Here is a 14,712-nt window from a genome sequence, read left to right as displayed (position 1 = left end):
ACAGAAAGATTTTACTATAACACCTGGAGAAGAGGAAAGTGTATCTTGTAGGAGACCCCTACTAAACACCCAATTTTTCCTTATTTTCACTTCCCGCTCAAGTTTCTATTTGCAGGTCACTAGAGGACTTACCAAGTAGACAGTCACCCTTCAGAACAAGAAGCTGCCTTCTCATCCAAACCAGGTGTCAATGGAAGACAAGTGTTTATTTCTGTAGGCTCTGGATAACCCATCTATCCCCTAAAAGCCTAATTATTATCGCTGAAATCTACATCCTGAGTATGCTGTTATTAAGCAACTCTGCAGTGGAGTTGCTGTATCAGTTACCAGTCGTATCCATCCTCTGCAGCCACACAGATAAGCTCCCAGTGTTCAAACACCCCTCTCCTTTCATTCCCAGTTCTTTATCAGCATAACCCCTGTAGTCACAGGCAACACCAGCATGTCCTAACAGTGATTTAAGTGCCAGACCACAAACCCAAGGGAGAGGAGAAGTGTGCCGAACTTCATCTCACACCTTCTCCATGCACACAGTGGCAGAGGTAACCCAGCTGTCAAGCTTTGGTCTTCAAGCAAAAATGAGATGTAGCACTGGGCTGTCTGAGCAGATCACACTCTCTTTGTAAAGAAAAGCCACTGGACTTAAGCTGGTCCACAGACTCCTTTTGGAAGGTGCAAAGTCAAACCACCCAGTAACCATCTTAAAAGGTTTATTATTAAACTAAAAAAACCTATCAGCTATATTTCCCACTTTGGTACTGGAAATCAATTCTGCCAGTACTTTAAGTTTTGTAAAGATTATATACTGTTCCTGGATGGTTTTCAAAGAGATAGCAAAAATACAGAACATATAAACACTGACCTTGTTTCTTTTAACCCTTCTTTCTGAATGACTTCCAATATTTGTTTTGCAGTCATTGGTGAGTTGGGATACTTTTCCAATGCCTGGAAAGAAAAAATAAATGTGTAAGTGACAAGACACAGCTGTCCTGTTAATCTGAAAGGTTATGTGATCATGCAGTTTTTATGTAGTCATTCGTGAAAGGCAGGGAACGGTAGTGTTGAGACTGGAGTCCTCTGATACAACCCAGGAAACTGCAGCACAAAAAAGATTTACTTGCTGGTTTTGTACATCATCTGCTACATCTGCCTGGGAAAAATTCTCACCAGGTTCCAAATACAAGAAGTGAAATACACAACTAATTTTATGACACAGCAACAGATTTTCTTTCAGGCACAAGCAGGGGGAAAAAAAAAAAAAAAAAAAAGAGGGAAAAAAATAATAATAAAGACTAGCACTTTCTTTAATTTTTATCAGTTTAGAACTATTTGAGGTCATTTGAATATTCTACACTTAGGTTTTGCCATGACCTCCAAAAAAAATTTGCTAAAACCTTCCCTTTGTAGAGCAGGAGCTACTGCGAAAATTGACACAGCGAGGTTTCAATTTTAAAATGCTTTTTGCTTCTAAAAACAATGAAAAATGAAGCAGTCAGAACAGTCACAGCACATAAGATGCTACATGACAGAGTGCAGTATATTTTTCCAGTTCAGTTCAGTTTTCCACTCCTTTGCCTTTTCCAATTGAGCCCAAAGTAACTCACTCCCCTTTACAGATAAAACCATCTTGTAAGGATTTTTCTGATTTTCCACTTCCTTTTTGTCCCCATCAGTTTTATGCTGTTAAACAAACAGCCACTCTTTTGCTCATTTGACGTGCCAGACTGATAGCCCTGGAAAATGAAACCTTTCAATCAGCAGTAAAAGGTGCTGCACAGGCCATTGGCAATCAAGCCCCCCAGAGCATCTTGACCACATTATCTCAGCCAGAACTTGCATTTCTACCCTGTGCAAATATGACAGCAGTTTGGTCTGATTCTACTTATCCTGAGCTTCTCTCTAGTAGTTACCAAATGATGGCAAATGTGAAAGTAGCTACAACTATTTGGATACCTGCCCACTAGGAACTAGAGACACCACCACATCCTATCATGCAAGTCAAGCTGTGAAGGGTGCTAGCCAGAGCTGTAATTCAAGTAGCTCACCTAAAGCCAAAGCCTCCCTATTCACTCCAACTTGACCAGCTCAGCCCCCTCCTGCCATTTTACAGTTCTGATTTACTGCCTGTTCTCTTTTCCAGTCAAAACACAGTTTACCAAATCCTTCAGTTCTTTGTTAGAGATGAGCTTTGTATCCTTTATCTTTCAGTTCCACAAAGGAAAATGTAGAAGTGAGGGTCGCACTAGGAAGGTCTGGGAGCTGAACTGAGCTTATCTCGTGTACATCAGTAGAAAAGATTCAAAAGGGATTCATCAGGAAAGGAAAACCCAAAAGTGATTTGAAAGGAGAAAAGGAAAGAGTAAGACTACAGCAATGAGTAAGGACGGAAGGAACTGCACACAAGGCTGGGAAAAGGGCCATTGCACAGTAAGGGAAGAGAAATGATATGATGTATTAGTGACAGAACCACAATGACACATTGGAAAAACCACAATGTGTATAAAGATTAAGACCAGGATGAGAAAAGATTAATGGTATGAAGAACCAAAAGTGAAAACTTTAACTTTCAGAAAAAAGACAAAGTAAAAGCACAAGGTAAAATAAGAACATACAAAAATAAGGGGAATAAAAGAACTAAACTGGGAACATTCCAGAGTGCAAACTGGAAAGGACAAAAGAGGATACTACACTGTACTGGACACGGCTATGAAGGAAACTGTGTGCACTTGAAAGTGGGGTTACTCACTGTGGAGGATTCCCTGTTTCTCTTCCTGAGTACAGGCCCCTCAGCACACCTGGGCAGCTCCTCCCTGCAATTGAGAAAATTTGGGTAGCCCTGTCCCCTTCTCTACGACATCACATCCTACTCTATAAAGTCAGTAAAGTGCCAAGTATTACCACAAGAGTTCAACAATAATGGTAAGGAAACAATAAAGCTATGCAAACATCAGAAGTGACCCTGTCCTGGACAATGGGAGAAGAGAGAGCAGTTTGTGCTGAGGAAGCTGCACTGAACTGGCTGTGGAAACAATGGCCAGACATATGGACATGGAAGATCATCTTCAACAAACAACAGTGAAACCAACAAGTAGGATGTGTAATACCACTACAGAAAGTTTAATGAAACCCACAGGGCAGATTTCAAATACCACAGTATGAAGTGAACACATTCAGGGTATAATGACAAACTGAAATGCAGAGTATGTTAGACAGGCTGAAAGTGCTGGAGTAAACAATTGTCCATTGTGTGGACTTGCTTTACGCCAGACATGTAGCGTGGGCAGCAATTCATATACCCATGAATTTAATTCTGTTCATCTAACCCTTTAAACCTTGTTATCTGAAGAACTGCTCAAAAGCATTAATTCTCCAACTCAAACAATGCTTAAGTTGAAAATCCTGTTGTTGTGTACATGATTAAGTTTTCTTTATCAGAATGAAGATTAATTCAGCAGAGAACATAAGTATGGATGGGGGTTTTTTCTGCCCCTCCCACTACCCAGTCCATCCTTATCCCTGTTTCCCCCACCTTCCCCCCAGTTTTAAGTTCACCATGTATCACAGTAAGAAAATAAAAATAATTACTTGTAAAAAACATTTCAATGATAGTATCACTTTATTCCCTCAGTTACAGAAAACAGCATCAGAGTATTCTTTAAGATCCTGTGAGCAAATGAATACACTGAACTGATAATTACACTACCATCTCTTGCCTCTGTGTTTCACCATCAGTACTGCTAAAAGCCTGCCATCCCTTTTGCATTTCCAAGACTTTTAGAAATAATATTAGAAATTCAAACTGAATAACTAACTGTGCCTTAAGGCAAGTAACATACTAAAATGCAGTAGTGTAGTTAAGTCACAGGCTCACAGGCTTCTTGGTCAGAAACACTAATGCACATCAGGGGAGAAAGCTCTAATCTGTTTTAAGTATCTTTCTCCTTCCTCCCACTCCATCCACCAACACTCATATCATATATGGGCAGTGACTAATAACATTGAAATTAAAGCATGCCAAAGTACCGTAATGAATATGACTGTTTCAACGTATTTTGTTAAGAAGCGCAATGACAGAAGAATGGTTTGCACTGACTGCAACCTCTATCACAGAGGATCAAATATGCTCTATTTATTCCTGCCATTCAACCACAGCCTTTAAAAAGGACAGCTGCTAAATAACTGGGACAAATAATTTGATACCCATCAGGACAATCCGAAAGAGAACAGAAGTAGTCATTGCACAGAACACATTCTTGGTGTTCATTCAAACTCGAGTTAATGGTTCAAAGAGAAGATGGCTCAGATCCTAACAGCCACAGTGGAAATCAAACCTCCCAGCAAATGGTAGCAGCCTGACAAATTGTTGTATTTGTGTCACCTACACGTACCAACTCACAACTTCATATTAAATAATCACACAGATGCCACAAACACATGTATTCCCAGTTTCACTGGAAAAGTCCTGTCACTTATACGGGACAAGATGAAATACAAATTCCTTTTCTCACCATAGCATCTATCATCTTTTGTGTGTTGACAACTGCTCAAAAAGGATCAGCTGCCACACCAGGGAAAAAACACTTTCCAGTGAACTGCTAACAAGAAAACTCCAGTGCAGAGTCAAGACTCTCAGCTTCGCATTAAGCGAGAAATCCTGAATGCTCAGTTTGCCCACAAAATCAGAAGAGAACCTCTATATAAGTGATGGAGTTGTTAGTCTAATTTATATATACAGCTGCTTGTGACTACCTGAATCAAATCTGTGCAATCATTTGCATTTTAACCACTACAGGGAACACAGCAGAGGGACAGAGTGAAGAAAGGCAAACCAGAAAGTCAGCCCTCTTGCCACCCATAAACATTTCTGCAGAAAGTGGGAAGTTTTGCCTGCAGCTATCAGTTATTACACTGACAGAAAACAATTCTTCTAAACAAGAACCAAGTGTGGCCTGATACTGTGTTGTGGTCCAAAAGCAGCAGGCAGATCAGTCTAATGGGCTTGATGATCCTGATTGTGTGACCAGACTATAGTTAGCTGGAACTGGCCAAAGCTTCTTCCATTTCTGGAAGCTGCTGGCAGGGATCTGAAGGTCAGATAGCTGACAAAAACCAGGATCATTTTATTACATCTGCTTGGTCAAACCATAGTCTGAGCCACTAGTCACAAACTGAAGCTATTCTCCTTACAACATTATTTAAATTAACTCAGGAGGAGAAGAAAGAGGAACAGTACAGTTATTCCCAGTGCTCCTACTCATCAGCTAAATATGAGTCAGGCTGAACTACACAATGGACAATCTTGACTGCCCAAAGACAGCAGGGTGAATAGAAGAACAAAAAAATAACTTTCCTTCTCCTAAGCAGAAAATATAAAATATTTTCTAGCCACCCATTACTAAATTAATGAATTGAAAGATGGAGTATCAAAAAGGGTACAAGAACAGTGTCCTGGAAAAAATCCAGCATTGTCCTATCCAGCTGCTTATGTGAGGTTAACAGGAGAACTGACTTCTGTTGTGGGAAATGCCCCACTAAAATCTTTTGTGTTCATTTTTGATTAACAGCTTTAGTCATTGGGGAATTATCAGCAGCCTGGTAAAAGTTCAAAGCCCTTTGTGTGAAGAAAGATGGGTAAATGGTTCAGAGAGGAGGGGAGGGTACAGAGTCCGGGAAGAAAGGAAGTGCACAGAGATGGATAAGGAGGCGAAAACAGTAAGGAGGAGTACAAGATAAATGAAAAAGAGGGGTAACAAGAAAGGAAGATGCACTATGATCCATTTTAACACAAATTCTCACAGAGATATTAGTAGAACTTTTGATGATGGTGATCAAGAGAAAGATAAAGAGTAGTTTCCAGATATTAAAATATTAAAAGAAGCTGAAATGGGAGTAATAATTCTCCTGGTAGGACTTTTGTCTTCGAGCAGTTGCAATTACAATAAGGAAATTATAAATTCTAAGTAGAAGAAAGTGCATTTCATAAGACATGTCTTTCTAGTATGCCCCGTACTATGAATTTGTCTGTGATACATGTGACACTACAGATAGGCAAGAAAAGTAAAACTAAGCAAGGAAAGGAACAAAGATGTAACATGAATAATAAAGCAACACAAAAAATTTCCATAACCTGCTGAGACATATTAAGTTTTAACAGCAGTTTCGTGTATACTTGCTAGTGCACACTTTTTTTAGTTTCGGAAGTAATGCTACTGACCCGTAGTTCAAATGGTTTTAAGTACACTGATAAAATTATTTTCTCCAACTCTCTTTCACTCAGAAGTACTTCAGTGTGAACTAGAGGGAACAAATGATAAAGTACTTCCTGCAAGAGAATTTCTGCTACAGAACTTGCTTACAATATGGTCTGACACTGTCTAGCTTTGCTAACCTGCCATAGGATATATGTAAGGCATTATCATCTCCTAAAACACTGAATGAAAGAAAAGAGCAAGAAAGAAGCTGAATTATTTCCTTGTTCATGCCATTGCTTTAACTGCATCATTTAAGGCTTCTTCTAAGATGTCTGAACACTTTTATTGTTCTTTTTAAAATTTATTTATAACGTCATATTTCAAACAGATAGAAAGCTAGCAACAGTTCTTTGGAAATTTCAGATAAACTGTACACTTGAATTCAAAATAAACTGGATTAAAATTCAGTTAAAATTAAACACACAGTTGGGCTATTCCTTTAAAAGGCACAAGCTCCAACAGTAGTGACATCTTGCCATTGTTAGTGGTCTCAAAGATCATGCCAGAAAATGTAAGGTAAAGTTTTCAACCTTAAACAACTGACTTACAATAGCTTATTGATCTGGTCTGACATACTGAAACATATGGAAACCTTCGCACTTCTCTCTTTGCTAATGCAGTCAACCTGTCCAAGCAATCAGGAACTTCCACTTAAAGGCTTTGTGAGCACAGATTCATAAACACCTCTGTGACTGTAACAGCATGAACCTCATGAGCACACAGTATCCTACCAGATTTCTGTAAGATCGGGATCAAAGATACCCCAGTGAGCATGATTTCAAACTTGCTACCCTGGTATGGGTTCCGCTATTAGCAACAGGATTACTAATGATAATTTCAGTTCAAGCATCCAGATTCCCTGAATCATAGCTCAGTTCTGACAGTGCAGTCCAGCCTCCAGATTTCTGACTAGCCGTGCAAGACATACCTCTTCTTGCGTTCCACTCCAACACTGCATTGCCTCTCCCTTAGCCCAGCATCTTCCTGCTCTCCAAGTGCTACTCTCATCTTCTGAGGTGCTGCAATACCCCTAACTTCCATTTCTCCTGCCTTTCCACATCCCTACCAAAATACCTTTTCTTCCCTAGTCCTTACCACAGTACAAGCCTACAGGATATTCCCATGTCCTCTACCTCCTCAAACATGAGCACGTTCATACAGATGCAGTTCACTGTCATGAGTTCCCCAAAACCCACACACAGGTACACAAGTGCTGCCCAGGTAGTCAGCACTAAATACCTTGCCAGCAGCACACTGTACCTCTTAGGTGCTGACAGGACAAATTGTGTTGTCAACCTCCTGTGGCTTGTGGACCATATTATCGGACTATTTAATTTAGAGCAGAAGTTTCATCAGTGCACCCAGCTGAAAAACATGGGTCAAAGCTGTTTAAAGCTATGAATCATTACTGCAGAGAAGGGACAAGGAGCAAAACACGGCTCTGCTGCTGAAAAATATTACTGAAACTATACTCATTTGGTGATCACACAGGCCACAGTCCTGAAATGCCTCTAATTCCAGCAGGGATAAAAATTCCCCTTTGGCACTTACCCCTGTATAAATCAGAGACCATGCTCAGGTGACTGGAACTAATGGAGCTGAATGGACATGAGGGCCCTGTCAGCTACCTTTATATTACAGATAACAGAAGAAAGAACTACCACCAGTTTGAATACATTCATCACTACCAAGGGAAAAAAAAACCCTCCCAAAATACTAAGTAACATCAAACCTCAAGCGTATTTGCTTCCATAAATGCTGTTTTCTCTACTGAAAGATGATACAGATTACTTTTTTCTGAAAGGTAGGCTGTATAACTTAGGTTTCATCGTCGTAAAATTAAAAAAAAAAAAAAAATTACAAAGAGTAAAACTTCCAGAAAAATCAACAGAGAGAATGAATATGTGTTTGTTTCGGAAGCCTTCATCGCTTAATTTCCTCAGGCAAATGTAATGTGTAAGGGCTACTTTTAATGTGAGAAATAAAATTCCTACTGGCTACTCTCTGAATGTATCAAATTTAACAGGAGGTGACATTTGTGCCGATTTTCTTGCCATTGCTTTACTATCAGAGCTTATCTTGTTAGACAGTATCCTAAAGATACAGACCTAAGATTTCCAGAAGGCAAAAAAGAAAATAGGAAAAAAAAAAAAAAGAGGAGAAAACAGAATACAAATAAAATATTTTAAACTATGCACTCTACATAAATATTCTTACATATTAGTTTGGGCTGTTTTAAGTATTTCATCCTGGTAAAACTCATACACTAAAAAGATAAGTTTCATGCTACAACTGACACTGACTCCATTAATGCACCATAAATATATTATGGTTTTTAAAATATGTTTAATGACAGCAAACATAAAACTGTAAAAACTATATTTCCATTTTAATTTTGTGGGATAGATGGCATGAAACTAACTCATGACATTTACAGCACATTTTGATGTTTAGGTGAACAGCCAGTATAAGTCACACTGATCCTCTTAACCTCACAAAGGAAGTCCATATACTCCACAACTCATTTGTCTGGATTGTTCCTTACTCATAGGGTGATACTCTCTCCAAAACAATAAGCAAATAGAGATGAAGAAAATAACTAAGAATATTTCTTAGTGATTTCATCCCAGAAAGAAAGACCAGAATGTATCTAATGAGTGCAAAACCTGGAACGACATTCCTGAGAGGTGTATAGCAAGTGGTAAAGTTGGAAAAAAGTCCCTTGCAATCATAGACACAACAAAAAGGCACTTTCAGTTCTTTAAGTTTCCTGAGCCCACCTGTTCAAGTAGGCAAACCTGGAGGCAAAATGGAAAACCAAAATCTCCACAAAATGAAAAATTATGATTTTGGTATTGTTTTGATTTTGGATATTATTTTTTGGGGGGAATGGTGCTTGTTTCTTTGTTTGTTTTACATAGGAGAGCTATTCTTTCTTGTCAGAACAGACAATAGAAAAGAGCAGAGTCTTAAAGAGTTCTTGGATGTTATGCACCATTTCCTTCCAAAGCTTGCACAATTATTTCACATCAGGTTTTATTATTCTGAATCATGACATCATTATGTACAAAACAGAGTTCACTGGCACAATCCAGATCTACTGCTTAAATTGCTCTGAGAACAGATATGATAAGTCATGTTTTTGAACTTAAGAAATACAGCCTTCTCATAGAATGTGTAAAGAGAGAATTCTTTTGTTAGCTGTCAGTGAGATTTTGCTATCTCTGTTAAATATATAATGGTTAGTGTCATAACAAAGATCAGCCATTGTGTTATGGCATTTATCTTCATGAGTGAAGAGAGGAAGGGCTACTGTGATTTATTCTGTCTCTCCTCATGAGACGATTAATGTCATAAGAGATTAGTCTTCAGTACTGACTCGTACACAGAATAAAATACAGGGCAGGAGTGGGATGCTAGGCAGTTTCAATTGCCACAAATTTGGAATACCACATTACTTACTTACATATGGCATGGCTGACAATTAGTCATCTAAGATTTTCAAAAACAGGGCAATATTTTGCAGCTAAATAACTCATATCCATTTTGTGTCATTTATTTCTTCAGTCCTTTTCAGCAGTCTTTTCACACAGTCCTTTTCCCCATCTCATCACCTAACTCCACCCACACTTGTCCTCTTAAATACACCCTTTATTGTAGAGCTGAAGTCCATATTGGTTGTTTATAGCAATTTTGGTAGCATCTGTTTAAAAGTTTAAAAAACACACTATTTAACAACTATTACTAAGAAACATTTGTCACAATACAAGTAGATTATAAAGAACAAATAATGGTTCTGTATTTGTGTCTGTACAAGCTGTACAAACAGCTTTCCTCAATATTTGAGAAAAATTACATGCTCACCTCTTCCCAGCAACCTTGTAAAATAATCTGAACATCCTAAATTGAAGATAATAATCTTTCAAAAGCCTATTACTTTGGAGAAATACATACAGAATGTATTGTTTACATGCTGCCTGCTTCTTCTTATGAAAGAAAATACTTCAAATAATATTGTGTTGAGAAAAAAAAAAGAAAAAAAAAACAAAAACAAAAAAAAAACAACACAACATCATAAACAGAAGTTCTGTTTAAAATGGAAGAATTATTTTTCTCCAAAAATGGAACACAAGTTGTCTGCATTTTCTTAAATTCTCCTCTTCTTGATACTGCTAAATCATAAATATCCTTGATATAAAAGGGTCCTTTTGTTAAAAACAGCAATTCTTTACCACTGGTGTACATCAAACAGGACACATTATTAAAAAGCTCTCACGATGAAGTGTTATCTTTATCCAGGCTTCTCAAATATTGACTTAAACATTTTTATCAGGCTGTTAATCACATCCACATTCAACGTGAACAGCAACCAAGACCAGTCCTGACAGTGAGACCAGACAGGTAACAGGGCAACATTATGGCAGGGAAAAAGTATTGTGAAAGCTAAGGACATTTCTTATTGATGGTAAGTGGATAGGAGAGAAAAATCAATGGGTCCTCATCAGTACAACTGTCTACCAGCTGGATGCTGATTTCCCTTAGAGATTAAAACCAATAGGAGCAATCACTTGGCACAGGTGTACAAATTCAATAGGACCCCCAGCTTTTAGAGAAGAAAAGTGAACAGTGACTTCAAAGCTGGATTTTGTGAAGAGACAAAAATGCTGATTGTTAAACCTACACTTTGTAATCAGATCTTGAAACAAAATACAGAACATGTCTTCCCCCATGGGGTTCACCCTGAAAACGTTCAGGATAATCTGCAACTGTTGTGAAGGCTCCAAACTCCTGACCCTGCTTGAAGGAATTGTTTTGAGGTGCAAGACTGGCTGACCCCTTCAAGTCAAGCTGGACAAGCACTGACCAGGTTACAAGTGCAAGATGGGCATCAGCCACACACATAATGCAACTACCATCACTGAATGCCTAAATCACAGCAAAGTAATTGGTTAACTGAGAGGAATCACAGAGGGTTTTTGTAAGGGAATATAAATACAGAGAATTCTCATACAGCTAGGCTTACTGTTCAAGACAAGCTTCTATTTTTAAGGGCCCTTAACACCATAGCACATTTCTTATCCCAAGACCCCTCACTATACACTGAACAGATTAAACTGTTACCTGTCAGGATGGGAACTGTAACCCAAAAAAAGCAAACAATGAGAGAGCAAAACATGGCTGTTGTGCAGTATATTCCATCATGGGTTTTATTCTTTTTCTATGCGAAACAACATAGGTACACGTGAGGATCTGAGTTTTCCCAAAGCCTCATCTCCTCAGCAAATGTAGCACTAAAAATTGTCAGCTCCTAGAAAATGCTACTGGCAAATAAATTCAATGTCTGTGGGGTTTAGGCATGTAAATTTATATTTAAAGTTTTAGAAGCTGATAATAACATGTTTTAGCGGCATGGAAAAATTACACTGCCTCGACTTGGGCTTCCAGTGTGACTACTGAAGTCATACTGTACTTTCGAAACAATCATAGAATTACAGAATCATTAAGGTTGGAAAACACCTCCAAGATCATTGAGCCCACTTTTTGACTGAGCACCACCATGTCAATTAAACCACAGCACCAAGTGCCACGTCCAGTCGTTTCTTGAACATTTTCAGGGATAGTGAATCCACCACCTCCTTGGGCAGTCCGTTCCAATGCTAACCACTCTTTCAGTGAAAAAATTCTTCCTGATGTCCAACTTGAACCTCCTCTGACAAAGCTGGAGGCCACGGCCTCTTGTCCTGTCGCTTGTTACTTGAGAGACTGAACCCCACCTGGCTAGAACCTCCTTTCAGGTAGTTGCAGAGAGCGATAAGATTTCCCCTGAGCCTTTTTTTTCTCCAAGTTTAACAACTCCTGCTCTCTCAGCCACTCCTCATATGCCCTACATTCTAGACTCTTCACCAGCTCTGTCGCCCTTCTCTGGACATGCCTCCAGCACTTCAATGTCCTTTTTAAAGTGAGGGGCCCAGAACTGGATACAGCTCTTGAGGTGCAACCTCACCAGTGCTGAGTACAGGGGGACAATCACTGCCGTAGTCCTGCTGAGCACACTACTGCTGATACAGGCCAGGATGCCATTGGTCTTCTGGGACATTTGGGCACACTGCTGGCTCATGTTCACATGGATGTTGACCAGGACCCACCGGTTCTTTTCTGCCAGGCAGCTTTCCAGCCACTCTGCCCCAAGTAGTACGGCACTCTGTAGTGCTGCCTGGGGTTGTTGTGGCCAAAATGCATGCCCCAGCACTTGGCCTTGTTGAACCTTATACCATTTGCCTCAGCCCATTGATCCAGCCTGTCCAGATCCCTGTGCAGAGCCTTCCTGCCCTCCAGCAGATCAACACTCCTGCCCAACTTGGTGTCATCTCCAAACTGGGGATGCAACTTTATCTCTTTGTCCAAATCACTGACAAACATGTTAAACAAGACTGGCCCCAAACTGAGCCTGGGTAACAACACTGGTGACTGGACATCATCTGGATTTAACACCATTCATCACTACCCTCTGAACCTGGCCATCCAGCCACTTTTTAACCAAGGGAAGAGTACACACATCTAAGCCATGAGCAGCCAGTTTCTACACAAGAATGTGTTCTACACTGAGGGAGACAGTACCAAAGGCTTCACCAAAATCCAGGTAGACAACATCCACTGCCTCTCCCTCATGCACTAGGCTGGTCGTCAGGTCATAAAAGAAGATTAGGTTGGTCAAACAGGACCTCACTTTCCTAAAGCCATGCTGGTTGGGCCTGAACCCCTGGTTGTCCTGTCTATGCTACAAGATGGCACTCAAGATGATCTGTTCTATAACCTGTCCTAACAATAAGGTCAGGCTGACAGGTCTGTAGTTCCCTGGATCCTCCTTCCAACTCTTCTCACAGGAGGATGCCACGTTGGCCGAATTCCAGTCATCTAGGACCTCCCTGGTTAACCAGGACTGAGGATAAATGATGGAGAACAGCTTGGTGAGCTCGTCCACTGGCTCCCTCAGTACTCTCAGGTGCATTGCATCTGAACCCATAGACTTCTGAGTCTCTAAATGGCACAGCAAGTCACTAACTACTTCCTGCCGGATTGCACGGGGTCTACTCTGCTCCCCATCCCTGTCTACCAGCTCAGGAGACTGACTGCCCTGAGGATAACTGGTCTTTCAGTTAAAGACTGAGGCAAAGAAGGCATTAAGTACCATAGCCCTTTCTTCATCCTTAGTTACACTATTCCCCTCTGCATTCAATAAAGGATGGAGATTTTCCCTAGCCCTCTTTTTGTTGTTAATGTATTTATAAAAACACTTTGTATTATCTTTAACAGCGGTGATCAGATTGAGTTCTAGCTGAGCTTTCTCCATTCCAATTTTCTCTCTACAAGACCTAATGACATCCTTGTACTCTTCCTGAGTTGCCTACCCATATTTCCCAAGTAATGAACTTTCCTCTACTCCCCTCCCTGAGTTCCAGCAAAAGTTCCCTCTTCAGCCAGGCCAGTTTTCTTCCCCAACAACTCATCTTTCAGCACACAGGGACGGTCTGTTGCTGCACCTTTAAGATTTCCTTCTTAAAGTGTATCCAGCCTTCCTGGACCTCTTTGTTCTTAAGGATTGTTTCCCAAGAGGCTCTCTGAACCAGTGTCCTGAACATGCTGAAGTCTGCTCTCTGGAAGTCCAAGGCAGAAGTTTTGTTGACCCACTTCCCTACTTCACTGAGAAATGAAAACTTTATCATATCATGGTCATTCTGCCGAAGACAGCCTTAGACCTAGAATCCCCAACAGGATGGGGGTTTGTTGTTGTTGTTGTTGTTGTTGTTGTTCTAGAAATAACCTAGGCAATATAAATTGAAAACAATTCTGCAAATTCCAATAGGAGTTCTTACTGCCAAAGGAATGAGAAAATATTTCAGATGACTTTTTTTTAAAATTATTTCAAAGGGATTACTTATAATTTCAACAATACTTCTTTGAATAAAGTTGGACCATAGGGTAACTTATTCTAAAAATAAACAGAATGCAACATAATGTAAACACGGTATTTCATTTCTAAGACAAAGGCCTTCTCTTTTACAAAAGAGGGAAGACAGATTTTTTTTTTTCCCCCCCATCTTGGTGTTTCCTTGTAATTCTTATACTCCCAAAGCCTGAGAAAAATCCTAATTTTAAAGACGAAGGTTCGGGGACTTTAGCTGATTATCTAATTAAGTGAAATGGTAGAAAAATGAATAAATAAAAAAATTACACGCAATTTTATCCTTGAACTGAGAAGGTGGGAGTTTTTCCTCATTTTTTCATTGTCGGTCAGATTTTCTTCCCCCTTAGTATCTTTGCTATTCTACTTCTCATTGGTATAACATCATCTCAATTTTCTTCACTGTTTCCCAATGCAGTGCTGTCATTTTTCTTCCGAGGCTTACATCAGTATTACCCAGACACACACTCGTTTCACCACGTGACATGCCAACAGACA

At 39.7% G+C, this 14,712-nt stretch overlaps 1 protein-coding gene across 3 annotated transcripts in view; it reads right to left on the bottom strand.

Moving 5' to 3' along the window:
• ASXL3 (ASXL transcriptional regulator 3) overlaps positions 1-14,712 on the bottom strand; it is a 128,158-nt gene that overhangs the window by 101,068 nt on the left and 12,378 nt on the right. For 2 of the 3 annotated variants that reach the window (XM_027883144.1, XM_027883146.1), the window contains exon 2: positions 863-945. In XM_027883144.1, the coding sequence (XP_027738945.1) occupies positions 863-945 (83 nt within the window). Of the gene's footprint in view, positions 1-862; positions 946-2,746; positions 2,811-14,712 lie in introns of all 3 variants that reach the window. The other variant, XM_027883145.1, reaches the window with a different exon arrangement.

Source organism: Empidonax traillii, unplaced genomic scaffold (genome assembly GCF_003031625.1).
Source record: "Empidonax traillii isolate 1590-97213 ecotype Southwest subspecies unplaced genomic scaffold, ASM303162v1 scaffold119:size1479319, whole genome shotgun sequence".
NCBI lineage: Eukaryota > Metazoa > Chordata > Aves > Passeriformes > Tyrannidae > Empidonax > Empidonax traillii.
This window is presented reverse-complemented; position numbering and strand designations above follow the sequence as displayed.